The 27,059-nt window shown below is 40.4% G+C and overlaps 1 protein-coding gene and 1 long non-coding RNA gene across 3 annotated transcripts in view; one reads left to right on the plus strand and one right to left on the minus strand.

Moving 5' to 3' along the window:
* The window catches only part of Myh13 (myosin heavy chain 13), a 39,064-nt gene extending 29,924 nt beyond the window's left edge, over positions 1 to 9,140 (minus strand). The window contains exons 1-10 of the mRNA XM_090351576.1: positions 8,937 to 9,140; positions 6,702 to 6,845; positions 6,453 to 6,609; positions 5,264 to 5,291; positions 4,823 to 4,934; positions 3,481 to 3,573; positions 2,931 to 2,994; positions 2,743 to 2,841; positions 2,537 to 2,640; positions 1,012 to 1,150 (exon numbers count right to left, since the gene is read on the minus strand). Coding sequence (XP_090207702.1) covers positions 1,012 to 1,150; positions 2,537 to 2,640; positions 2,743 to 2,841; positions 2,931 to 2,994; positions 3,481 to 3,573; positions 4,823 to 4,934; positions 5,264 to 5,291; positions 6,453 to 6,609; positions 6,702 to 6,845; positions 8,937 to 9,140 — 1,144 coding nt within the window. The remainder of the gene's footprint in view (positions 1 to 1,011; positions 1,151 to 2,536; positions 2,641 to 2,742; positions 2,842 to 2,930; positions 2,995 to 3,480; positions 3,574 to 4,822; positions 4,935 to 5,263; positions 5,292 to 6,452; positions 6,610 to 6,701; positions 6,846 to 8,936) is intronic.
* Positions 9,141 to 26,211: 17,071 nt separating this feature from the next.
* Positions 26,212 to 27,059, plus strand: part of LOC150050916 (uncharacterized) — a 168,065-nt gene continuing 167,217 nt past the window's right edge. For both annotated transcript variants that reach the window (XR_016538274.1, XR_016538273.1), the window contains exon 1: positions 26,212 to 26,476. This is a non-coding gene — a long non-coding RNA (uncharacterized LOC150050916). The remainder of the gene's footprint in view (positions 26,477 to 27,059) is intronic.

The raw sequence follows: 27,059 nt of genomic DNA on the forward strand, positions 1-27,059 counted from the left end.
AGTATAGCAATTACTTATATGGCATTTACGTTGTATTCAGTATTATACGCAGACTAGAGATAACTTAGAGTATACTACAGAATGTGTGTAGGTTATATGCGAATTCGACTACCTTTTGTTTTACTCACTTATTTGAGACAGGGTTTGTTGTGTAGCCTTGAACTCATGATCCCTTCTGCCTTAGCTTTTGAGTTGCTACGTTTGTAAAAGTATGCCACTAAGCCTAGCACCTCCACCATTTTATACAAGGGACATCAGCATGAACAGGTTTTGGTATTTGAAGAGGAAGATTATCTCAATGGTGGCCAATCAGATCAAGAGAGCTGTGGTACATGTAGATTTTCTTGACCTTTAACCCATGGCTACAGTTCTTTTAAATTGGCTGTGAATTTAAAACACATTGTGGGGATATAATCAAAAGGTGGAGTTATTAGAGACCCATGTCCCCAGCTGCTTAAGGAATTTTTAGGATGTTTTATAAAAGATGATCAATCCAATGAGTACCACCGATTATTTCTTTATCGTCCCTGCAGCTCTATTTCTAGATTTCTTAGGAATAATGCAGGGGTTGGTTGGTGATAGGACCAGCCAGGTGGGAGTTATAGAGAAGAGGTATTTTTTTTTTGCCAGTTCTTGAATCAGGATCAAGTTCAGCAGATGTCAGGGTAGGAGTGAAAGGAGGGAGAAAATCTGATCCCCACTTTACCAAAGTCTTCGGTATGATTAGGACAGTATTTTGCAATGAATGATGATGTGCACAGACAGAAGTTCACCTACCAGAGATTGCCTTAAAGACCGAGCAAACTTGGATTTTGAGAGTGGATGTGAGATTCACCCATGTGTGTGGATTTACTTAGTTCACATACAGTGACACTCACACAACTCAAACACAGTTTATGATGCTTCAAAACAGCTGGTCTTAAGCTGAATGCCAAGTTTAGCTCATGTGGCACATCCTACGCATGAACACCAATGGAAAGTCAGACTAGCCTTCTTCTGAGCTGTGGTTACCTTCAGTGCCATCTGGCTCTGCTTGCTCTTCTCGCTGCTTCTGCTTGAACTTCATGTTCCCATAATGCATCACGGCACCCGTCAGCTTGTAGATCCCAACTTTCTCTTCTGAACTGAAGCCCAAGATGTCAATGGCATTCTGGGAGAAAAACAAGGACAGGCGTTTCTGTAGGAGTCAGGGGCCAATATGCAGCTTTCTCTTAGCAGAGTTCTTACCTCTTTTTTCTATAGCACATGACACAAAGTTTGCCCAGATAAGTGGATGGCTGCAAGTTAAGGGACAAAAAGCCATTTAAAAAATATGCTTGCTTTGGTGGCAGACCATTAAGGAAAGGAAATGTGACTTTCTGTTTTATTCCATCAGATAAGAAATGGGTACAATCCTGTCCCACCATATGTATAAATATATGAATGTAAATGTCTATAACATATAATATATATAAGTAATTATATGAGGAGCCAATGTGATGCTGAGAGAAGAAACATGTATAAAAAGCGATGGATAAATGGTATTTGAAAGCTGAGTGTTTGTCACTGGAATATGGCAATTACCATGTTGTTCAGATACAAGCAAATTCATCACAGACTATTACATCTCAAAGTAGAGACTCCCAAAGTTAATACTATCATTCTCCATATGAGAAAGTGGTAAAATTTGCAGATACCTCCTTTTCTACCAGAGCACCAATTTTTCCTGCTGATGTACTGGTTCTCTGTTATCAGATTTACATGGAAAATTTGTTGTTACATAGATTTTTTTTACCCAAGAGTTAAAAAGTTAAGATAAAACAATGGTGAGACCTAGGCTGGATCATTGCTGAATTAGAGCCTATGATCATCTTTGGCTTGGTGTCATAACCACTTTTCCCATCTGTCAGAAAGATTTCAAGTAGAAAATCCATCCCTGGGTATACATATATTGAATATGTAGTAGAGCTAGCATCATGAGACTCCCCAGTGTCTACTGGTGGGGTAGAAATGTGTCTAGATGTGTCTGGTGAACCATTAGACTGGATAGGCCAGCAGAATGATATTGAAGAGTGAGACTCTTCTTAGGATGACATGAAAAAGAGGCCAAACCAAGAGCCATTGCAGAGTGAGATTTTCTTTTCCTACTTTGTACTTTTTTTGTATTTTTCTAACTTTTTTGAATTATAGATGATTTTGGAACTCAAAAACTTCCAACAAATGTTGCATTACAAATATTGTTAATTGAATATTTTATTTAAGATGCTAGAGAATAGAGCAGAAAGGTTTCCAGGAATGGGACTGGCCTGTAGTCATTCTCTGAGTTGATGGTCTCTGAGATCTTTGCTCTAATCATTTAGTATCCTTTTTTTTTAAAGAAGGTAATATACAGAAGGATTACAGTTATATAAGTCAGTCATTGAGTACATGTCTTTTTGAACAGCGTCACCCCTCTCTCATTTTCTCTGTATCCTGATTTTACTTATGAGTTTGCAAAGATGCCTTTGAGTTCATCAACTTTTTAATGCTCTACAAACAAATAAACAAATATACTTACATCTGTTGCCAACAGTTCCTCACTGTCATCAATGCTGGCCACAGAGACCTCTCCTTGGCTCACAAAGGGGAAGTCAAAGGGGTTGGTGGAAATCAGAAGCAGATCTGAAGGAGACAATCCCCTTACCATCTGTGTGTGACTTACTTTGGGTCATCATTCCAAGGTTGCTTCTTTGGAAGCCAAACAAACACATCCTGAGAGCTTACCAATTAGTTCCGGCTTCTTGTTTGACATGATCTGGTAAAAAATGTGATAGCTCCTCTCACTGGATAGCTGAAATGTCACTCTGGATTTTTCCAACAGATCTAAGGTAACAACATGCCATGTAATTTCAGATTGCTGAGAGCTGCCTTTGACTGACTGCCAAGATTATCTGGAGAACATTTGGACTCACAGGTTTCAATGTCTGCCGATGCCAGCTTCCCTGTGGCTCCAAAGTGAATCCGGATGAACTTTCCCTGTCCAATGCAGGTGGGAAAACACCACAGGCATTTGATTTATATGATTCTATGCTAGCCTCTAACAAATGCTACCCACTAGGAGGTGAGGAAGCAGCTCTGGGAGAAGAGATGCTAGCAACAGGAATACTTTCTTGCCTGACACCCAAACTCTTCACTGGCTGAATTACCCAAGGATCAGATAATTCTATCCAGAGGACCTGGTCTTTTATCTACAGCTCAGAGGAGCCACACACACACACACACACACACACACACACACACACACACACACTCCTACACACAATTGTTATCCCTGGGAGGAATTAGGCAATGGTTTCTTCAGAGTGTATTAAAATATTCTGTGTGAGCAAACCAGTCAGAATTGCTTAAGGGTAGAAAGGGATCCACTCCATTTTAGTTTCTGTGGCTAGTTTTCAAAGCTAGAATTTCAGGAGTTGGTGGGGGGGCAGGGGAGAGGATAGCAGAAATCAGGCTGAGTCTTACAAATCTGGAGGAGTTGTCATTCCTCACAGTCTTGGCATTTCCAAAGGCCTCCAGTAGGGGGTTGGCCTGGATTATTTGGTCTTCCAGGGTTCCCTAAGGATGGAGAGAGAGAGAGAGAGAGAGAGAGAGAGAGAGAGAGAGAGAGAGAGAGAGAGAGAGAGAGAGAGAGAGAGAGAGAGAGAGAGAGAGAGAGAGAGAGAGAGAGAGAGAGAGAAAGAGAAAGGAGTTTGGACTTTCCTCTGAATTGGAGGGTTGGCAACTAGAAGGAAGTATGGGTGCTTTGAGCAGGATCAAGGAGACAGGGTGGTCAGTGTTACCTGGCTGCCAGTGCAGACCTGTAGAGGAATACATAGTGGCCCCTTGGGAGGCGTCTTAGATCCTCCTCTAGGGAGGTTCTTATTAGGGAGAACAGCAGTGATACAACATCTGGTCATGTTAGAGTACAGGCTGGAACACTGTCTCCTTCACTTTGACATGTAGACTGCCTTTCACTTCTGGTTACCTTTCATTATAAACCATAGATGTTTTTGAACAGGTACCTCTCTGTAACAATGTGTCATGACCCACCTAAGATCATAGACATTGGTATTTAGAAAGGAGAAGAATGTTAGCAGTATAAGAAACTCAAGAAGGCACACAACTGTGACTTGCAAAAATGTTCAAGTAGCAATATTTTCATGAGAATGAAGGTCCAGAAGTCTGTCACAACCAGCAGGGTTTTTTTTAATATTCTCATTCTCATGATTATTTAGCCTGGTGGTTCTAAAGCAGTTTGAAAACAATGACTAAACTTGTTCTCAAAGTTTGGATTAACAGTAAGAACATGACCCAGGAATATGTTAGAATGCAAAGTAAGAGGTCTTGCTCCAGTCTTATTCAACTAGAAGTCTTGGGTGAGATTTTACAATTCCTTGTGAAAAGTTCTTTGGCTGATTCCAGTGTGCAGGGGCATGTGGGAACTTCCCATGTAGAATGAAGGAGAGATAGAATGAACTGGGGTTTGTGGCTGTCATGGGAAGTGAGGACAATCTTGTGAGACAGTGCCCTTACCCTGTTGGATCTCATGCTATCTGTAGCTAATTAGTGTTAGAATTGAATTCAGTTGAATTGTAGGATCCTGAGTGGTAACTTCAGAGAATCAGAGAATTATCTGATGTGGAGAAAAACTCCAGGAGTTTTTTTTTTCCTACCAAGCAATTGTTCTATGTAAGAATACACAGAAGATGAGAAGTGTGACCCATTTACCCATCTCCACTGAGCATATGCCTGGCAAATCCTTAGTGCTCACCCAGTATTTGGGGTAAATGTATTCTGAAAAATCTGTGGGCACACTGCTGCTTACCTGCATTTTGCCAGGCTGCTGCTCCTTCTTCTTGTCCCCAGTGACTGCAATTGTTGCAAAGTACTGGATGACACGTTTCGTGTTCACAGTCTTCCCAGCACCGGATTCTCCGCTGTGGATTGATAAGTAAATGGGATAAGGTCACAGAGTGCTGGTGTCTCATGCTTGTAATCCTAGCTATTCAGGAGACTAAGACCTGGAAGATCACGGTTCTAAGCCATTCCAGACAGAAAATAAAAACTGAGATACTTCATCTTCAATTAACTAGAAATAAAGCCAGGCTGGAGGAGTGGCTCAAGTGGTAGAGCTGGCCATGAGCAAGAAAACAAATGCATGAAGCTCTGAATTCAAGCCCAAGTAAGCAGGAAAATTTAAATGGTATAATGAAAGGTGCAGGAGCAGTATTAGCTTGTGAGTCATCATTATGTAAATATTACTCACGTGATGAGGATGGACTGGTTATCTCGATCTAGAAACAGAACAAGAACAAACCAGACAGGATTACCAAAATAGAGCAGCACTAGGGGAAGTTAGAGATCACTGATTCTGGTTTTGGCTTTGCCACAAATTAGGGATGAGAAATGGGCAAGTTTAATCTTCTTGGAGAAAATTTGTACAGATTTCCTAAATGGGGACACAGGCATCCTTGGAAGTGCACAAGGTAAAAGTTTTTCAAGTTTGTAGATCTTCAGTTACTCTCTAGTATTTTCTCATTTCCCTTCTAAACAAACAAAGCAAATCTCATACATAAAGCTGGTGAGAGACTCTAGTTTTTCATTCAAATTGACTGTCCTGGGTTAACCATCACTGCATTTAGGTGGGGCATGATGCTAGGAATGAAAACAGGAGCTTGCAAATACCAGGCAAGCAAGCACCCTACCACTAAGCTATATCTCCATGACACCTTTATTTTCTACTTCTGAAAAGTAATATTTGTTTTACATTTAGAGTGTGTGGATTGAACTGCATCTCTCTAACACGTATATGTTGAAGTCCTAACTTCTCCTACTTCAGGATAGGATCTTATTTGGAAATAAGATGAAAATAGGATGCAGAAGTAATTAATCAAAAGGAAGGCATCCTAGGGCAGGGTGAGCCTCTGATTGGATATGTATTACTGTCTTCATATTAATATAAGGGTTTTAAAGACAGACAGACAGACAGACAGACAGACAGACAGACAGACACACACACACACACACACACACACACACAGAACATTGTGTGGGATGAAGAGAGATCAAGGAGTTGCTTCTACAAGCTAAGAAGCACCAAATGGTGCCAATAAACCATCAAAGCTTGGTGAGAGACCTCAAACAGATTGACTCTCACAATCCCCAGAAAGATCCAACCTCAATGACACCTTATCCAAAGTAGTTACTGATGTCACTTCTTTCTTAGGTATGCCTACACAGAGAGTACGTTGGAGCCAGGACAAAGGCATGCTACAATCCCCTCTTGAGTAAGGATGGGTTTAGGATGATCCACCTTTGATCACTGACTGGCTATGCCATACACCCTGACTGGGTGATGAAAGATACTGCACTTCTGACTTTTTCCATCTCCAAATTCTCTACAAATTTAGATACTAGAGCCTATCTACTTCAAATGAGAATCAGAGACCACTCACCAGTCAACATGAACTGATAGGCGTTGTCAGAGATGGAGAAGATGTGGGGCGGGGCCTCCTGACGCTTTTTGCCTCTGTAGGCAGCCACCACCTCAGGGTTGTAGACCGGCAGCCACTTGTAGGGGTTGACAGTGACACAGAAGAGGCCAGAGTAGGTCTGTGGGTGGAAATCAGACTAAATACCTTATTTGGATCTTGTTTGTAACTATGAGAGAGAAATGAAATAGGAATACGTAAAAGCATACTCACGTAAATCATCCAGGCTGCATAGCGCTCTTTGAGGTTATACAGCACAGCTGGCTCGTGCAGGTGAGTCATCATGGCCATGTCCTCGATCTTGTCAAACTTGGGAGGGTTCATGGGGAAGACCTGGTCACTGTTCAAAGTGATCATCTGGCCACGGAGAGAAGAAGCAGGTGATGGAAAGGAATAAAGTTTGGAGATACTGTACAAGCATCTTGTTGTTGTGGTAACCTAATGGAACATTCCCATGTCTAGCAACAATCCAGGAGCAACTACCCTTGATAAAACTGATTCTGGTAAAATTGTATAACCAGTTCTTAGCTGAGACCCCTCCCTCACCTCCCCTGGAGTCAACGTGTCACTAGTGTACCAGAAGAGGTCTGTAGGTGTACAGTGCTATGTACACTTTGGCCCTCAGATGGACAACTGGGTTTTAGAGTAGTCAATGTCAAGGCAGATTGCGTTGGTTTACCCTCTTTGCTCTGCATGTGCTGAGGATGGAAGGTTGGGTAGAGGTATGAACTGCCCCAGTGTGTTCTCTTCATTTCCACCTTGCTTCCCCTGCACTTGTGGATTCCTCTGTCTAAGAACTTTGCACAATCCTCCTTTTCTCAGTTTCTTCAAGGCTCCAAGAATTCTTCCTGACTTTGTTCTCATAATAACTACATTTGGAATTGCCTCATGACAGAATATTTTGAGACAATTACTGAATTCCCCTCTTCTATGTAATTTTTCCACCTCCCCTCCCGCCCTTTTCTAGCTGGCAATAGTATCTGCCGTTAGAGAGATGTAGAAAATAGGACAGAAAAGGAAATGTACCTGTAGTTTTCTAGATTTTTCTCCCCCCAAACTTAAGTTCATAGAAAAGCTTTGAGCATTTTACAGAAAGGGTAAAAGAAACAAGACTTGCTGGCAGAGACTAAATTTCTTGAGGAAGAGAGATCTTCTACCCCCACTGCTCTGAACTGCAGAGAGGCCATGGGGAAGTGAAGAAACATCTATGTACCATCAACCTTTAGGGACTGACACTTCTGTCTTCTTTTTTTCCATTAAGATAATCTATTTAGTGAGCCTGGCACTGGTGGGTCACATTTGTAATCCTAGCTACTCAGGAGACAGATCTGAGAGTGAAAGTTGGAAGCCTGCCTGAGCAGGAAAGCCTGTGATGCTCTTATCTCCAATTAAGCACCAACAAAGCTGGAAGTGGAGCTGTAGCTCAAGTGGTAGAGGACTAGCCTTGAGCAAAAGAGTACAGAGGTAGCACCTAGGCTCTGAGTTCAACACCAGAAAAAAGAAGTCTTTAAGTAGTTGTACAAAGGAGTTGCCATTGAATAGAGCAGTTTATGAATACAGTGCATCTTGTTCAATGTCATCCCTTGCACCATTTTCCTCCATCCCTCTCAACCTCACCCTTTCCTTCAATGGTCTTAATTTTGTAGGATATACATTGAGTTTTATGACTCCACTCTCCCCTTCAGTTTGTCTATTCTTTCCTCTTGATCCCACTCTTTTTGAGTGCCCGTTTCCTGATGTTTATTTCGTTGGATGGCCTCTCTAAGGAATTACACCATTTGAGTTCACCCTAACACTTATTTCTTTAATAGATTCTCCAGGAAGTCAATGAGGCCCCCATGTCATACATATAAGGTTCTGAAAATGTGACACTGTCTTCTACTGGGGACAGACTCCAAGAGTGATAGAAAAAAAAGGGTCTGGCAACAAAGGCCAAATTTAATAATAATATAAATAAATAAAAGCAAGGTCTGTCTCCCAGGTGTGAGACTGTGGTGATGATCACTTTCCTACACACGGGCTATGCTAGTTGTCAACTTTTGAGAAAGTAGGTGTTGAGATTACTGGCTTCCAGTTGGAAAATAATCCTGATATTCCAATGGACAGTGGATAGATATTAGGGAATACTGCCAGGCTCATTGTCCACGCTAAGCCACTCCCACCCTTGTCAGCTTCCCCTGCAAGACTCAGAGACTGCATTTGGTTGCCCCTGCTACAACCAGCAGCAGTTTCTCTCCTTTCCTCCAAGGCAAACATCACAAAATCTTTATAGAGCCCAGATTCTGGAATGAAAAAAACAGGAGTGAAGGTCATAGGTAAGGGTAGCTTTTGTCTACCCTTTCCCTTCAGAACAGTAAATGAATGTTTATTTGGTCCTCAGAATCCTCTAGCTGGGCAAAGGAAGCCGAGAATCCCCTACCTATCAGTGACATAGGAGCTCAGCCTTACCCTATCATCCAAGGTCTTGACGGTGACTTTGTCATTCTCCCGGCTCTGGATCATGCCTTTCACATACATCTCCTTATCATCCACCGCGAAGCAGGCTTTCTTAGAATCGAAGGGACGATTCTGAGCTTCGATTCTCTCCTTCTCTGCTTTCCGGAGGTAGGGAGCTGCTTCTCCAAAAATGGCCATCTCTGCGTCAGAGCTCATGGTGGCAGTTGGCTGGGAAGAGCCAGGGAGGCACTGCTGGGTCTTCTTCTGGGATGAATATTTCACCTGCAGCCCCCACCCTCACACCCTGTGATTTCCATCCGAACATGAGGTCGTATTTAAGGATTCCTGAGATCCACCTAACCTAATTACTGTAGATTCTCAAATGAAGTCTAAAGCACAGACTGGGCGAATAGGGATGAGTGAGAGGGAATGATTTATTCTAAGGGGAGCGGGGGGGGGGGTGCATGAAAGCTGTTCTACTCTCTGAGTATTATTTTGGAGAATATCTTAGTTTGGTTCTCCAATTACTGTAGCATATGCAACTTTGAACCAACTAGAGGAAGCCAGAGTGAACGAACCTAGGACAGGAGGCTGCAGAAAGCACCTCCTCTAAATTGAACATCTGGTTTGAGCTTTCTGACCTCAGCACCATCCACAACTCTCCATTAGATCTGAAAAGATTCCTCACAATGGCAGTAATTTCTAATGGAAATTTTCAGATAGCCCAGTGACAAGTAAATGATGTAGACAACATTTGTGTGTGGTGATGAAGCAATGTGAAGCAAGACTTTATTATTAATATTATTGTTATTTTGTGCTGGTCCTGGAGTTTGTACTCAGGGCCAGGGAACAGTTCCAGAGCTTTTTCCACTCAAGGATAGTGCTCTACCACTTGAGTCACAGCTCTACTACCTACAGAGTGGAAAGAATTAATCACTAATAATTTTTTTTTCACCGTTCACATCCTTAAGAGCATTCAGTCTTTAATGTGATGGCTTAGGAGGGTTTTTCCTACCTTTTTAAAAATTGTAATGAATAGAAGGGTTACATTATATTCGCCAGATAGAAGGTGCATTACTTAACAATCATTGTTACCCCTTCTCATGTTTTTGTCCCCATTTCCCTACCCCACCCTCCTCTCATCTTGTTTTCCCCCTTCCCTATCCTATTTCAAATAAACAAATAAACATATATACAATAGATCAGATAACAAGGTAAGATACTATAACAATATGAGATAACCAAGGGACAACAAAAGAGATGAGAAATAACATAGTACATTAAGAACAGAAGTCACACCTTATTGGCTCTTGTTTCTATATCGTGGAGGTCCTTTCATTTAGCCTCATCCTATATGGCCTTATGTATCTAGGTTTTGCACTATTGTAAACCTCTGCTAGGAGAATCTAAGGTTTATACTAATTATGACAAGTGAGGGAAACCATTGAGCCTATGTTCCTTTGGGTCTGGCTTACTTCACTTAATATGATTTTTCCAAGCCTTTCATTTCCTTATAAATGGGGCAATGTCGTTTTTTCTGATGGCAGCATAGAATTCCATTGTGTATAAATACTACATCTTGTTGATCCAATCATCCACTGAAAGGCATGTAGGTTGGTTCTATATCTTCGCTATGAACATTGCTGTACTAGTGGATTTAATATGTCCTTGTTTCTGGATGATTGGGTAAGTGCCAAGTAGTGAAATATATGGGTCATAGGGGAGATTTATGGGTTGTTGTTGTTTTTTTTACAGTAGTAGTTCTCCAACTTTGTGTTGTCCGGATCTTATCACACTCAGCTTTATGATTTTTTTTTTTGTATTCTAGGCTGGCCCCAAACTTGTGATCTACTGCCTCTGTTTTCTGGATGCCAGGATCATAGGTGTGCACTCTTTTTGCTTTTAAAATTATTTAAAAGAACCTAAGACTTTTTAAAATATTAGTCATATCTAGCAACACATACTATGTGAGAAACTAAAATAGATAAAATTACTTATTATTTTATTTTTAAATTCCTTACATATTAGCATAAACATTATATATATATCAATACAAGGAATATTCTCTGAAATACAAATACTGCTGAAAAAGACTAACACTATTTTTTCATTTTTTGCAAATGTCTAATGTCTGCCTCACAGAAAGACAGGTGGATTTTCATGTTTGCTTCTATATTCAGTTTATTGGCCTACGTTTTTATTGTAAGTGAAAGTGAATTTAAGAATAGCCCAGCTCTCTACATAGTAGCATAACTTGGAAAAGGAGAGAATATGTTAACCATACTTTCACATAGTAGCTTTTCTTAAATGCTCTACTGAAATTTGACCAGCAGTAGATTCTCAAAGGTATTTTCTACAAGGACTCTGAAGAAGCATCAATCGATGTTTTGCACTTGATTATAACCCAATGTACTGAAATTAAGCTGAAGGAGGAGAAGGCAGATTCTGGATAAGGTAAAAGGGAAGGAAAGGGAAGGTAAAGCTTTACATGTGTAGACCCAGCACCAGTGTGTGCCACAGGAATTCATGGTGGGAGGAGTTCCCTCTGCTGTCCTGCTTGCTTTTAGGAACACAACAGGACTCTTCTCCATATAGAGAAGACATTTGCCTTCCTCAGTATTCCAGCCCACAACATGTATATGGAATGTTTTTGTGTGCTGATACTGAGACTTGAAGTCAAGGATTTGTACTGTCCCTTGGCGTTTTCAACTCAATGCTGGCACTTTATCACTTGAGCCCATACCTCAACTTCCTGGATACTGCAAACTTTTCATCTATTGCATTTTTTAAATTTTGGAGACAGAGTCTTACTACATAATCCAGGCTGGCTTCAGATTTATAATCCTTCTGATCCAGTCTTTCAATACTGGGGTTACAGACGTGTTATCAATGCTCTGTTTCATTTTGCATTTCAAATATACATATATATATATATATATATATATAGAGAGAGAGAGAGAGAGAGAGAGAGAGAGTGCATTGGCCATTTGGAAAGTATTAGTTCACTGACTTACACAGAATTTCCAGATCTGTGCACATCTCCTTATATGTTATAAAAAAACTCACATTCACTAATATTATCACCAGGATAGTGCTAGGAAATTGAGTACTAGGATGTTGCCAAGAGAATGTTTTCTTGTATTTCAGTTCTTGCTTGAAGGCTCAAATGTATTATTCAGAAGTATATTGTCACTTTTTTCCTCAAAATCATGAGCATACTCTTTTACATTTTGAGAGTTCTTGGTCAAATATCCAAGTCTGAATAACCACTGTTTGCTTGTTAGTTGATTCTCTAAGTGAAAATGATACTTCATGAATAAAGTGGCCATGTCAGCTCTCAGTTTATACAATGTACATGTGCTTCCCCTGAGATGATCACCAAACTGTGGTATTCTCTCAATTTTATATAAAAAAGATATACATTTAAGAATTGAGATTTGCCAGGTGCCAGATTATAGGTGACTCATACCTATAATCTGCCAACTCAGGAGGCTGAGATCTGAGGATCATAGTTCTAAACCAGCCTGGGGGAGAAAGTCTGAGAGACCCTTATCTCCAGTTAAGCACCAAAAATCTGAAAGTAGAACCAGGATTCAGGTGGTAGAGTGCCAACCTTGAACAAACAGCTCAGCGACAGCTCCCAGCCCCTGAGTTCAAGCCCCAGGACCAGCACAGAAAAAAAGTGATTAAATAAAATTAGCAATTTGTTAAAAAAATTAAGTCATGACTACTTTTCAGATAAAGAACTTTTTTTGCCAGTCCTGGGGCTTGAACTCAGGGCCTGAGCATTGTCCTTGGGCTTTCTCAAGGCTAATGCTCTACCATTTGAGCCACAGCACCTTTCTGGCTTTTTTTCTATGTATGTGGTACCGAGAAATTGAACCTGGGTCTTTGTACATGCTAGGCAAGCACTCTACTACTAGGCCAAACTCCCAGGCCCAGGTAGAGATGTTTTTCCTCTCCTCCCACCTACTGTATTCTAACCATGACACAGAGCCCAGTGCCTGTCTCCTCAACATATTACCAGGGTGATGTTTGAGTTACTTCTTGCACAGGTGTTGGTCGCCCTAATTGAATACCTCTGCACCCAATTCCTTTCCATTTGGAGCAGGCTTGATAGGCTGGAGACAGTTCTTGCTTTATTTTACAGTCTAGCTCTCTGGAACCTTGGGGGTGATCAGTCTCCATCAGATTACTTGGATCTTCCTAGGGGACAACTCTTCACTCATCTGATGGCTGCTCTGTGTCCTCCTTAACATCTTTCTTCCTACTACACAGCCCCACTGCCATATTCACCTGCTTCTTCCATGCTATGTTTCTAAACTAGCTACTCTACCCTGAATCTGCTCCTACTAATCTCCAAAAGCACATATCCTCACCTCTGTTGACCTAGGTGTGATGGCCAAGGTGGTAACTATCCATTGGCAACCATGTCACTTTGCTGACTCACCCCACCATTCACTGGGTAGTAAAGCCGCCACTCAGTCTTCTTGGTACATGTGGTTGCTATGCACAAATCTTCTCTGCATATTTATGCAGCTCGAGTAAAACCATTCATTATTGGCTGGAGAACTTTTTCTTGTTAGAGATTACCTAGCTCTCTGGGCACAGGAAGATGGTGACTGCTGGATTTTTACCAACAGAATCTTCCTTCATTAGTTGTGCTTTTCTTTTATGGGCATGACTTATGCCCACCCTCTCTGTTCAACCACCTCCTCCATTCCTATCATGAAGGAACTTCTAATTGACATGGGTATTCACACCCATCTCTGTTGCCTTTCAGTGTAACCTGATATTGCCTGTGACTGTCTTTCTCTCCCAGCCATTCCATTTGGTCAGCAACAGAGTGGTTACAACTCAAGGTTATTTTGGTTTCTTTGGTTATGATTCATCTAGGATGACTTCTCTTTTACATTTATTGTCTTAAACATTATCATTACTAGTTGAACAGAAAGGTTTCTGTTCTACCTGTCAGTTTCTGAGTTTCATCTTTATTCTAATTCTTCCCAGCTTCATCACATCCCCTCAAATTTTCCTAGTTCCATATATCCATTTCACATACATTAAATATTATGACTGCATTCTCCCACCCTCCCCTTAGATACCATAAGTTCCAGCTTCTTGGTATGCACTTTTTAATTATTCAAAGGAATTTACACGATTGGACTCTTCCCTTGCAATACTATACTTTAGTAGATGTTTGCACATAGAGGCATATGATCCTGTATATGTTTACCTATATGCTTATTATTCAGGTCTAATCTACACATATGAGAGGAACCATGACCTTTGTGTCTTTGAGGCTGACTCTCTCCCTTATTTGCTCACTTATCATTTTATCCAGGCCCATCCATTTTAGAATTACTTCCAATGAACACATTTTTTTTGAGGAAAAGTGTTTTATTATCACATTATGGGTAAGTTTGAGCAATCTCTTACTCTTTCATCATTGCCCATGAACAAAGGCATAGCTGCATGGACACAGGGGTTACAAAGTCTGCCTAAAGGTCATCGACATTAGCCAGTGTATGAAAACTGACTCTTAGACATCAGACCTAAACCCTGAGCTACTAAGTGTAATTGACCTGAAGCTTGCATATTCAAGTTCTAAATTATATTCGATATATTTCAGTGCAAATTTGGGAAGCTATTCTTCCGTTCATATTCTGTAATCTACCTTTAAGAATATTTTGGTAATTGGACTGGGTGATAAGAATGAGATTTGTTGCATCGGGCACTGGTGGCTTATACCTGTAATCCTAACTACTCAGGAGGCTGAGATCTGAGGATCATGGTACAAAGTCAGATAGAGCACTAAAGACCATGAGACTCTTATCTCCAATTAACTACCAGAAAATCAGAAGTGGCACTGTGGCTCAAGTGGTAGAGTGCTAGCCTTGAGCTGAAATGCTCAGGGACAGTGCCCAGGCTTGGAGTTCAAGCCCCATGACTGATAAAAAAATAGAATGAGACGTGTATGCTAATTTCAACGATCAATCACAATTATAACTAAGATAAAAGTAATTCTTATCTTGTGGTTCCCAAAGTAATGGTCAGTGTCTTCCAAGAAGAAATTGTCTCCAAGAGATTGGTTCAAAAAGTCAGAAGCAAACAGAAAACGAACTACAAAGACTTAAATATCAAAATTGTTTTTGTTATAGCTCATCCATATTTGCTTTTACCAGTCCTGGGCTTGAGCTCAGGGCCTGAGCACTGTCCTTGGACGTTCTCAAAGCAAGAGCTCTACCACTTGAGCCTCAACACCACTTCCAGCTTTTTTCTATGTATGTGGTACTGAGGAATTGAACCCAGGCCTTCATGCATTCTAGGCAAGCACTCTACCACTAGGCCAAACTCTCAGCCCGCTCATCCATATTTTTATGGACACACAAGGGACAGTGTGAGATAAAAATACATTTTCCATTTTGCGTTTTGGATAACACATCACTCTTTACATAATTGGTTACTTGTAGTATTTTTTTTTAAAAAAGGAGCTAAATGTGTGTACAAAATACTGTGTGATCTTCTTAGAAAGTGCATGGAAAAATAAAGTACAGTCTCTCACACACAATTCCAGATTTAGAAGGTAAAATGTTCCAGTAAATCTGAACAAGAAAGAATCAAACAGTATATAGCATTATGAGAACTTGCATCTTTTGGCAGAGCTAGGAAGAGTCAGGGCAAAAGAAGGGGAAGGATCCAGCTACAATTTGGATACTTAGAAACCATTTAACATTGTCAAATTCTTTGGCCAATACAAGAAGAGTCATGACTTACAGACTAAGGCTTCTTTAAAAAGTCTAGGATGAGGCCGGGAGTGTGGCCTACTGGTAGAGTGCTTGCCTAGCATGCATGAAGACCTGGGTTCGATTCCTCAGTACCACACACATAGGAAAACAGCTGGAAGTTCTAGCCTTGAGAAAACCCAAGGACAGTATTCAGGTCCTGAGTTCAAGCCAGAATTCGCAAAAAATAAGGTCTAGGATGAATGCTCTTACATGGTCGAGATACCCTCAAAGAAGATGAGTTGGGAAGCCAGAAGCTCATCCAAGACTAAATAACTGCATCAATTCTAGGAGCTTATAAACCTTTGTCACTATCTGAAGAAGTTGTCCATGTCTGAAAAATTGCTAGTACCAAAATTAATTTTAAAAAGCTTCTTATTTACCATACAATACTTTTACAGAGCATAGGAACATGATATGAAATCTCATGTGGGCAGCAACAGATCTTAGGCTCTGATTGTTTTCTTTTGTGTCTTTTTTAAAATGAATCTACAAATTCAAGTTATATCCTAATATGAATACAAGTTTCTCAGAAGAAAATGAAGATAATTATGTAACTTGAGAGTAGGGACGGAAGAAGAAAATGAAAGAGAACGAAGGAAGGGATGGCATTGACCAAGGAACATTGTACTCATAACCTGACTTACAGAATTCTAATCCCTTCTTAACAGCATCAACAATGATAAAATAAATGAAAACAATTCATGTATTATTAAGATCCACTCAGAATCTTTGATTCAAGAGAAACAAGGCTTGAAGGTAATGCCAGTTCTGTTATAAAGCTATTGAAATTTCTTTGAAGTTTTGTATCCTTCTATAAAATGAGACAGAGAGATCAGAAAAGTCTCTAAAATTCTTTTCAGCCCTATGAGTCTATGACAGAAAGGTTTTCAATAGAGGTGATACCCTGAAATCAAACATTCCAAGTCTCTGAACATCACACTCACTCTAATAACTGCTATTGCACTGTCAGACATGACCAAGTGCAAACCCCAGAGATCGCATCATGCAAGGCTAGCATGAAGACCCATCATTAGCAACCAAGCCTCCAGGCCTTCTGAGAGAGATAAAATATAGGCTAACTTCTGTGCAATAATTCCATCCTGTAATGAGAGATTCCAACCATCACAAAACTTTTAAGAAAGAGTTCAAGACAATTATAAAGGAGTCACCATAAGTTAACATGCTAATTTACTAATGACTTGAATGAAATGACATCCATCTAGAAGAGAGGGAACTACAAATATTACTTAGTTTCATTCTACCAACAAATTCTTTTGAGCTTATATTCTTGACTTTTCATCCCTTGAAAAGAATCTTGAAGGGCAAGGTACTTGGTTTTGCCACCTGATTACCCATGTTGCCCTGAATATTGGATTTTACATTTAAATAGCTCTGAGAAAGGCTACTGTGTTGCTGTCCCTTCTTGACTGGTAAGCCAATCTGGTGAATTGTCAGTACACAGAGGGGGAAAAATGGAAACTTGTGAGCACTTACCTTTAGATGCTGTGGTAGGAGCAATTACAGGAGTGTGCTCCCCAGCTCTCTTTATACTTCCAAATCTGCTAGCCCAGCACTCTAACTTGGCTATATTTGGGGGATCACCATTGACTCATTAGATGTAAATGCGTCTTAGTCTTGATCTCTCATCTTGTTAAATTACTTGGATAAACGACCAGCGGAGGCTGCATAATGCCAAGTCAGCTGCGTAGGGATTTTGATGTTGGACACAGTTCTTTGAGACTTAGAGAGTCCTAGGGGCTGAGTGGAACTGGGGCAGAGTATGCTAAGAAGGTCAGTGAAGGGTAGAGCCCTTTACAGGCTGATTTGTCAAGCAATGGCCCATCAATGGCCTGTATAATAAGCATCCTTTATTTACCAAGCCTTGGTCTTTGTGGTTTTCATGGCTAGACTCTCAGGAATGCTTTCTTCCTGTGGGCATACATTTGTCTCTATTAGCCTGATGTTACTTTAAAAATTACACAATACATCGAGAAACAGATGACAAAGTTAATGGAAAAATAAATGCGTTCTGGGTGAAGTTCTTGAGGATTCTAATAAAAACCTGTGCTGTTTGTAATGAGCCCCCATATAGACTGCTATCCAAGGATGGGCTATAGGCTAGGTGACACCAGTCAAAATAAATTTGTGAGTAGAGGAGAAGACAGAAATAGGACTTTCACAAAAGCTTTTGCAAAGTAGGCTTGCCAGAATTCAATTTCTGAGAGAAATTGCAATAAATGCTTCCACAGTCAAATAATCTGAAAAATGTGACAAGCTCTCATAATTCTTTGAGTTCTTGACTTTCATCCCCTGTAAAATCTTGGAAGCCAGGCATTTTACCTTGTCTTCTGTTTGTAAGTTTCATAAATATTAGTACATTAAGGGTTCTAAAAGATTTTTCTTAAAATACAAATACCCTTTCTCTTTGTGCTGGAGTTGGAACTCAGTGACTTGTATGTTCTAAGCAAGCAGTCTACCACTGAGATGCTTCATCACTGACTAACATTTTTGGGGGCCTAAATATTCTCTAGGTGATTTGATGTTGGAGTACCCTCTTATTTATTCCCTGTTCTATGAAAGAGAAGAAGAAAGCTAAGGTATACAACCCATGCAGAAATTTTGTACTAGAATACAGGATCAGGCACATATGGAGCCCATGCTTTTATTCAAGGATCAGGGATTTGAATCCAGTGCATGCTTAGCAAATATCCTGCAAAAGAAATAAACACAAAATAATTGAAGTGCGGATCCGGGTTGAAGATGCTTGAAGTAGAAAGGTTGAAAGAAATGAGATCAGATTCTCGGTTGTCTTTGATCATAAGATCTTAAGATTATTAACAATTTATCCTTATTTTCTCATTCCTGTTAGATAGATAAGGAAAGTAAGTTCCGGAAAGTTCAAGGAACTTTCCTATTTAAAGGTCAAACTAGTAAGCAGAAAACATGGGATTCACATCCTGTCTGGATTGAGAACCTATGACTCTAAACTATCTTGGAAACACTTTGTTTTTGAGTGCATGCTTGGTACAAGGGTCTGCGGTGGAAATAAAAACTACAGATGTGAGATGGGTTCATGGTCCTAAAGGAATTGACAGCTTAGAGGGGAAGGAAGTACATGGATATGAATAGGATATACCATTCTTTAAAGGTTAAACAAAATGAGTGGGATGCAGAGTGAATTAGATTTCTATTCAAGAGACACAAAAGCCATGAAGTGTGTTACATCTATAAAACTGTGTTCAATTTTTAAATAATTATACTGCTGTGGAGAAGGGACAATGTAGATGAACAATAACTTTTAGCAGTTATTTCCAGCTAACATAGAATGTTGTATATTTTATTATGTTTAGTAATCATGGGCAATATGCAATTTTCTTGTTAGCATTCTTATTGTTCACTGAGATAAATTGAGGCACAAGAGAACTAAGTGATTATCTGAAAGATCCCACAAACAGTAAAAATCCAGGTTATCTGAGCCTAATGCAACATTTTCCTATGTCCCCCATCTTCTCTTAAAGGAAGCAAGCTTTCTTTCTTTCTTCACTGCTGGAATTGAACACAGGACCTCATGTACACGAGGTAAACATTCTACCATTGAGCCACACCCCAGCTTGATGGAGGTGAGGAAGTGTGGAGGAAGTTAGGCTTGATATTTTGCAATTTATTTCCAAAGCTGATAAAAAAGGGAGAGCATTATTTTAAGGCCACAGGGGGACCTTTTAAAATTTGTAAGAAAGGCATCAGATTATATATATATATATGTATATATATAAACAATGCATACATTATATGTTATAGATTATATATGTATAGCGAGATCTGCTATATATAATATAGTCAAAATATTTATTCTTGAGGATGACCTAGATGAGGTGACAGGATGAATGGGGGAAATAATAACCCGGAGCACCTAAAATGATTTAGTAACTATTGTAGTAGACTTGTTATAGGACTTGTAGAGCTGAACATACAGGCTCTGATGACTTGAGGAACAGGTTGCCAGTGAGATGGTTTGAATTTACTCATGGATTCCCCTAGAAATTCAGATCTGGGTTAAAATTCTCCAGAGAACCAGAGAGCAGCTTTCATAATAGTTGTGCCATAGTGGCTCGTTTGTAAAGAAGGGCTTGAGAGGGATCATAGCTTTTCTGCTTCTGTTCCATTTAGGCATAGTAAGAAAGAAAGTGAAAGAAGTATGTTCAAGGGATAATTTAAGATTTTTGTGAGCTCTACATTTATTTCTCAAGACTGCGTCCTTCATTATATCAGTATGTTAAAATAACTCAGTATATGTTAACATCCACTTGTATGGAATACAAAACCATGCTATAGGATGGAAAAGGTCTTGATTAAATAGGATGAAATGAGATTAACAAGGAAAGAAAATGCTAGGATACCACAAAGGCAGGACCCGTACAACTTTGATGACTGACTGACTAGTTGTGAGAGGTATGATGAAAGACTCTTGCCTTTTATTTAGCTCTCATTTCAACATCAGAAATCTGGACTATGGTATCATCCAACATCACCACAGGATGAAAATAAGCTGAATTTTGAGACATATCCAGTGGAGATAATGGAGATGTTCAGTTGGGAAGTAGAGATAAGAAGTTAAAGGAGAACTCAAGATTAAGGATGCAGATCTCTGTGTTCAGGGGTATCAGCCACATGAATATGCTCATTGAACACACTGTTAAAAATTGAGCTTTCATGGAAAAGCTGTGTGTCAGGGACTTGGGAAGAGGCAATGAAAACAGGAAAAGGAAAGAAAAATAAATACAAATAAAGCTCATTCTGCAAGTAAGCAAACACTAGAGTGAGGAAGAGAAGTTTCTTGTTGGAATCAGAAGAGTCAAGTAGATTCATATCTACTCTGGTTAGATATAGTTTTGAGGCTTGATTACAAATATAACAGTATTAAAACATCCTTAAAGATATGAACACAATGGCTAGGCAGGAGGGTTCAGGTCTGTAATCCTAGCTACTTTGGAGATGGATAGGAGGCAATAGTGTGAGGTCAGAGTAGACAAAAATTGGGCAGACATATTATGAAAACACACACACGCGCGCACACACACACACACTGGAGTTGTGAACTGGTGGCATTGCCTATAATCCTACCTGCTCAGAAGACTGAGACCTAGGGGATCATTGTTCGAATCCAGCCCAGGCAAAAATAATTCCATAGGACTCCATCCTTAAAACTAACCAGCAAAAAGTCAGAGACATGACTCAAATTGTAGAATATCAGCCAAGTGAGCAAACCGAGCAAGTACAAGACCCCGAGTTCAATCCCCAGGACTATTGTTAAAGAATAAAGAGCCAGGCACTGGTGACTCACACCTGTAATCCTAACTACTCAGGAGACTAAGATCTGAGGAACACGGTTCAAAGCCAGCCTCAGTACAAAAGTCCATGAGACACTTATCTCCAATTAACCACCAGAAAACCAGAATTAGTGCTGTGGCTCTAGTGTTGAGCTGAAAAGCTCAGAGACAGAGCACAGGACCAGAGTTCAAGCCCCACAACCAACAACAAAAAGAGAAATGAAAAGAAATGTGGCCTAGTATTAAGTAAGTAAATCATGATCATGCTTGTGAAGGAAACTGCAGATATCTCAGAGTGGGCTATGTATCATAGGATTGAATTGGTTCCCAAGACAGCAGATTGTTCTAAAATAATAGACATGGCTCCTCTTTGATTCCTTGTTATATCTCTTGTCATGTGATCCCTGCTTGCCTCTTAAAGATGTTCCTTCGATGGTGCTATCTATGTTATGATGGAGACAGAGTGACCTTACCAGACACTGGTGCAATGAGTTATGGAAGTCTTTATAAACCTTCTAGCCTCAAGCATCATGTTACTGCAACAGAAAACAGATCAAGACACCATCTCTCTTGTGCCATTTCCTCATTCAGATAAATTGCCTCACCTCTCTCAGCAACTCTAGAGCCTTTACCTTAGTTGCAAAATCAGAATTCTTTATATTCTGCTTCTGCTTAATCATGAGAAGAGCATGGGTATCAAAAAAGATATAGTCCATGTCATCTACATGTGACTGTGCCAGCATGTGGTCTGTTTATTTAGCCTGTTCCAAACTGTATATTTCCATCTCTGTAGACCTCAATTGCAGCAAATTATTCATCACCATTGAAAACATAGTAAGTGACAGACTCTACATAGAAACACGGAGGAGGATTCTGTAACATATCGCAGAGTACATTATACAGTTTCCATTAGAAATGTTTGTTCTACGTTGCTGAGGCTCCTACATATGGATGCTGGTGGTCATTTCCTTTTTTTCCACCGAGGTATCTCTCACTGTTAGCGGTACTCAATTCTTCCTTCCTTTATGTTGTAGGACTATTTAGCTCTACAAGAGACCTTCAGTCCTACTCCTTTGGTTGCTCAGCAACAAGAAAGTCTTCCAGTCCAGCAGATCACTTATATTCTAAGAAGCAAGTTTTGCAACCACCTATATAAATACATATTTACATATCAAAAAGAAATACAGCATAAAAATTTACCTAATAAGTACGTAAAGCCTCCACATGTGCCTTTGTGGAGGGAAGGGCTCTTATTTCCTTTTCTTTTTGTTTTCTTTTATTAACAGTTGTATCTATGTGTCATCTACCTACAAACCCTGCACATACTTAACATTTATAATTGGCTGAGTTTGGGCCTGTGGATACTCTCACTGTATTATTGTCACAATGAAAGTAATCAACATATCAACCTCCTCCAAGTTTCCTTGTGTGTGTGTGTGTGTGTGTGTGTGTGTGTGTGTGTGTGTGTGTGTGTGTGTGTGTGTGGTGTGGGGTTTCATCTATATCTTACCACGATCCATTGTCATCTATAGCTCTCCTATCACACATTCATTTCCTCTCTCTCAAATTTGAGAGAAAAATCTTTGTTCACAGAATTTATCTCAAGTTTGAGAGAGTATTTGTAAAAGCACTGAGGAGAAGCTGAAGAATAGTGGTCAAGAATAGAGCACTGTATGGGTCAGGGAGGTGACCTGACAGTAATATCAGCAGGATGGTGGGGGTGGTAGCTCTGATTGCAAGGGATTAAGGAGTGAGGGAGTGTTAAGGAGGAGGAAAAATATTTCCTGATTTTACTAGGAGAGAGTCTTGCCACTAGTCATGATGCATTCAGAGATGTCAATCTGAATGGCACAGTGAGTGGGGCATGGAAGCAAAGCCAAAGAGAGAGAACCTGGAAAAGAAGTATCATCAAGGTCATTCTTCAGAAGGCTACTTGAGAAGAAAGGGCAATTAATTGTGCTCATAGTGGATCATGCCTTACCCCTCACAACTCAAGCTATCTAACAGCTTATGTAACCAATGCAATTTCAAAGAGCAGCAGTGAGTTTCCCATCCAGGGACAGAAATTTCTGGATGAAAGTCATAGGACAAGTATAATAATAAAGGAAATGAATTCATATCTGATTTGAATAGAACTATTAGATTCCAGACCTAAAGGATGTTTTGCATATTATCTAATTTCTACCTTGGGGGAAAACTCATTATAACTTGAGGTTCTGTCAGATCACCTAATTTGTGCTAGAAAGAAAAACTAACCCTCCTTTATTCTACTCAAACACAAGACAGCATGACCAGAACTTTCAAACATAATATATAACCTTCACTGCTGGCACTTACTGACTTAAACTTTGCAAAGGGAAAGTTGATAAGGAGCTATCAAGGACACTATTTAAATCAATTCTTATTAAATGTCAGTAAGGAGATAGAATTATCACAATTTTACAGGTAGGACATTGGTGAGGCTAGGCGATCAGTTATACAGCAAGGGGCTGGGCAGAATGAGAAATCACACATCTTTGTACTCCAAGTCCAGTTTGCCTTTTCACTACAAAACAGCTGCTTCTAGCTTTACAAGATTCTTCTAGATATTTATAGTCTTGGAATTACACACACCGATCAGAATTTCAAATGAACCAGTAACCCTTTTCTGTACACAACATGTAAGGATTGTATAGCTAGCATGGGAACAGTTTGTTCAGAGAAGAAATTCTTCCAGGTCTTTCCAGTAAATTAGACTTTTCTATCTGGCTTTATATCTATGGCTAATGCCTATAAAAAGAGTAAGGGGTGACCGGGAGTTTGGCCTAGTGGTAAAGTGCTTGCCTAGCATGTATGAAGACCCAGGTTCAATTCCTCGGTACCACATACAAAGAAAAAAAAAGTCAGAAGTGGTGCTGAGGCTCAAATGTTAGAGCTCTAGCCTTGAGAAAGTCCAAGGACAGAGCTCAGGCCCTGAGCTGAAGCCCAGAACTGGCAAAAAAAAAAGAAAGAGTTAAGGGTCTACTGCCACTTGCTTTGTTTCTTAGCTGCACTTAAACCTTATTAGAACAAAGGAAATATATAACTAATTGTTTTTAATTACTACTATTGGGGTTTTAAATGATGTACTTTTTGAAAATAAGAAGTTATAGCCTTTGCTGGTCACAGTCAAACTTGGTGTTCATAAATATCTACATGATAACTTCAATGTTGGATAGTGATCACCATTATTCATATGCATTATTATATGTATTTGCCATTTCTTTGTTAAGAAAATTCAAAACCCTCTTTCAGCTATTTCCAAATATATAAGATCTTATTATCAACTAGAGCCAGCCTACTGCACTATAGTACATCATAACTTATTTATCCTATCATGAGTTTGTACCCATCAATTTCTCCCCAACTCCCATCCCTAATTCCTCATTAGGCTCTGGTTCTACTTCTATGAGATCAGCTCCGTGTGTGCTGGGATCTAATTCATAACCTTGCACATGCTCTTCCATGAGCTACACACCCAGCTTGTGATCAGTTTATGGGTCTGCATGTGAAGAGGTCCGATGGGGTTAACCTGCTTTGCTCTGCTCAATACTGCTTCATTTTGTTAAACAGTAATCTTACTGAATGTCTACTTTTCAAATGTTTTAAACCATTGTTCCAGGCACTGGTAATCAAAAACGTGTTTTCTCAAAGTTCTTATGATCTAGTTGTAAGGAGGGATGCTAGTTAGAGTACTGCTAACCTAAAATGATGGATGTAGCCAGGCACACTGGCTCATGCCTGTAATCCTAACTACTCAGGAGGCTGCGATCTAGGATCAAGGTTCAAATCCAGCCCCAGCAGAAAGTCTGTGAGTCTGGAAAGCATCCATTTCTCCACTACTCCCCTAAAGTCTCCCACTGTGTGGTCCATGCATTATAATAATGACATACTACATCCAGTTCAATTTTTGAATGGAAGATGCAATTCCATGTTTATTATAAAATTTGCACAGAAGTCAAATCTCTCTTAACTTTTTTTTTTTTTTGGTGGGTCATGGAAGTTGAACTCTGGGTTTGGGCACTGTCCCTGAGGTCTTCAGCTTAAGTCTACCACCCTATACCATTCAACCACAGTTCCACTTCCCCTTTTCTAGTGATTAACTGGAGATAAGAATCTCTTGGTCTTGAGTGGTCTTTTCTGCCTAGGCTGGCTGTGAAAGTCAATCCTCAGATCTCAGCCTCCTGAGTAGCTAGGATTACAGGTGTGAGCCACCATGCCTGGCTTGTGTTAACTTTTATTCCCTTGTTAGTTCCTGAAACATTCAGAGGACATGGAAGGACACACAGTTGGGTATACATTTTGTGTGTTGGTACAAGTCTTGGAGCTTGAAATTGGAGCCAAGGCACCGTTCTTACACATTTTTTGCTCAAGGTTAATGCTCTACCACTTGAGCCACTGCACCAATTCTGATTCTATGGTGGGTAAATAAAGAGAAGAGTCTTTAGAATTTTGACCGAGTAACCCCCAAATGCCTAGTTTTTTTTCCTTTATATTGAATTAATCACTAGTGATGTGTTGCATGAGATTGTTTACTGTTGCCCATTCTGGTTTTTTTTTTCCTGAGTTATAATAAAATACCAGTGTAGATGATTTTAAAAAAAAAAGTAAGTCTGTGAGTCTCTTATCTCCAATTAATCACTAGAAAAGGGACAGTGGGTAGGGTGGTAGCCTTGGGCTGAAGAGCTCAGGGACAGGGCCCAGGCCCAGAGTTCAAGCCCCACGACCAAAAAAAAAAAAAAAAGGATGTGAGACAATGAGAGGAAGGGGGAGGGGAATACCGGAGTCACAAAATTCAATGCACACCCTATGAAATAAAGGAAGCTGGAGTAGGGGTAGGGCTGGGAGGGATGGCGGAGAAGGATGGAAGGGGTGACGCTGCTCAAGACGCACTGTGCTCATAAACTGCTTTTGTTGACTGGCAAAGACTCTGCACAACAACGGAACGATAATAAACACTTAGTATAAAAGGAAAAAAACAAGACGCAGGTGGAGCGCGGACAGAGCACCAAGACTTCCAGGAGAGATCCCTGCCTCCAGCTTCCGGAGGTGAAGGGTGGTACTTCCGGTGGGCGCGGGGCACTCTGGGAGGTGGGGGGGGAAACGAAGGAAAGCGGAAGTGGTGTCCAGCTTCCGCTATGGCGGCCACCTATATGTTGGTGCTGTAGGATAAGCGCGTGATGGAGCGTGTGGGTAGAAACCGCGTGGCAAGCGGGTTTGAAGGCCGGCTGTGTGACAACCCGAGCGGGCCAGCAGGAAAAGACTGGATCCGTCACCCGTTCACTCACCGCGCATCCGTTCCTTGAAATGGAGGACTGCCGTGTTTCCTGGGCTGCGCTCGAATGTCTAGTCCACTGTCATTTCCCGCCTCAGCCTTCCCAGTGCTGGGACTTCACTCGCGCTGGCGCCAAGCGCTGAGGTAATCCTCGCCTTGCCGAGACCCACCTCACGGTTTTCAGGTGTAGGAGTGTGTTATAATAACGTGTACACATGTGGTGTGTCACGTTATAACACACACACACACATCCATCCATACGCATGTACATACATACGTATGTACAGATGTATGTATTGAGTGTAGGTACTCAAATCTACATCCGTGGTGGAAAAGATGATTCTGGTATTGAATACTTACCTTGTCTGTCCGTCTGTCTGTCTGTCTGTCTGTCTGTCTGTCTGTCTGTCTGTCTGCCTGCCTGCCTGCCTGCCTGCCTGCCTGCCTGCCTGCCTGCCTGCCTGCCTATCTGTCTCCCTATCTCCCTAGCTAGTCATCCACTCATCCATCTATCTATCTATCTATCTATCTATCTATCTATCTATCTATCTATCTATCTATCTATCTAATGTGTTTTGTCTTGATGCTGGCTAGGTTTTATTGTTAACAAGACATTTTCTGTCCTTTTTTTCAAAAGAAATATCTGCTATACTTGGGCATGGTGGCTCACACCTGTAATCCTAGCTACTCAGGAGGCTGATATCTGAGGATCAAGGTTCAAAGCCAT

This window comes from Megascapheus bottae, chromosome 17 (assembly GCF_031878675.1).
Source record: "Megascapheus bottae isolate mThoBot1 chromosome 17, mThoBot2.hap1, whole genome shotgun sequence".
Classification (NCBI taxonomy): Eukaryota; Metazoa; Chordata; class Mammalia; order Rodentia; family Geomyidae; genus Megascapheus; species Megascapheus bottae.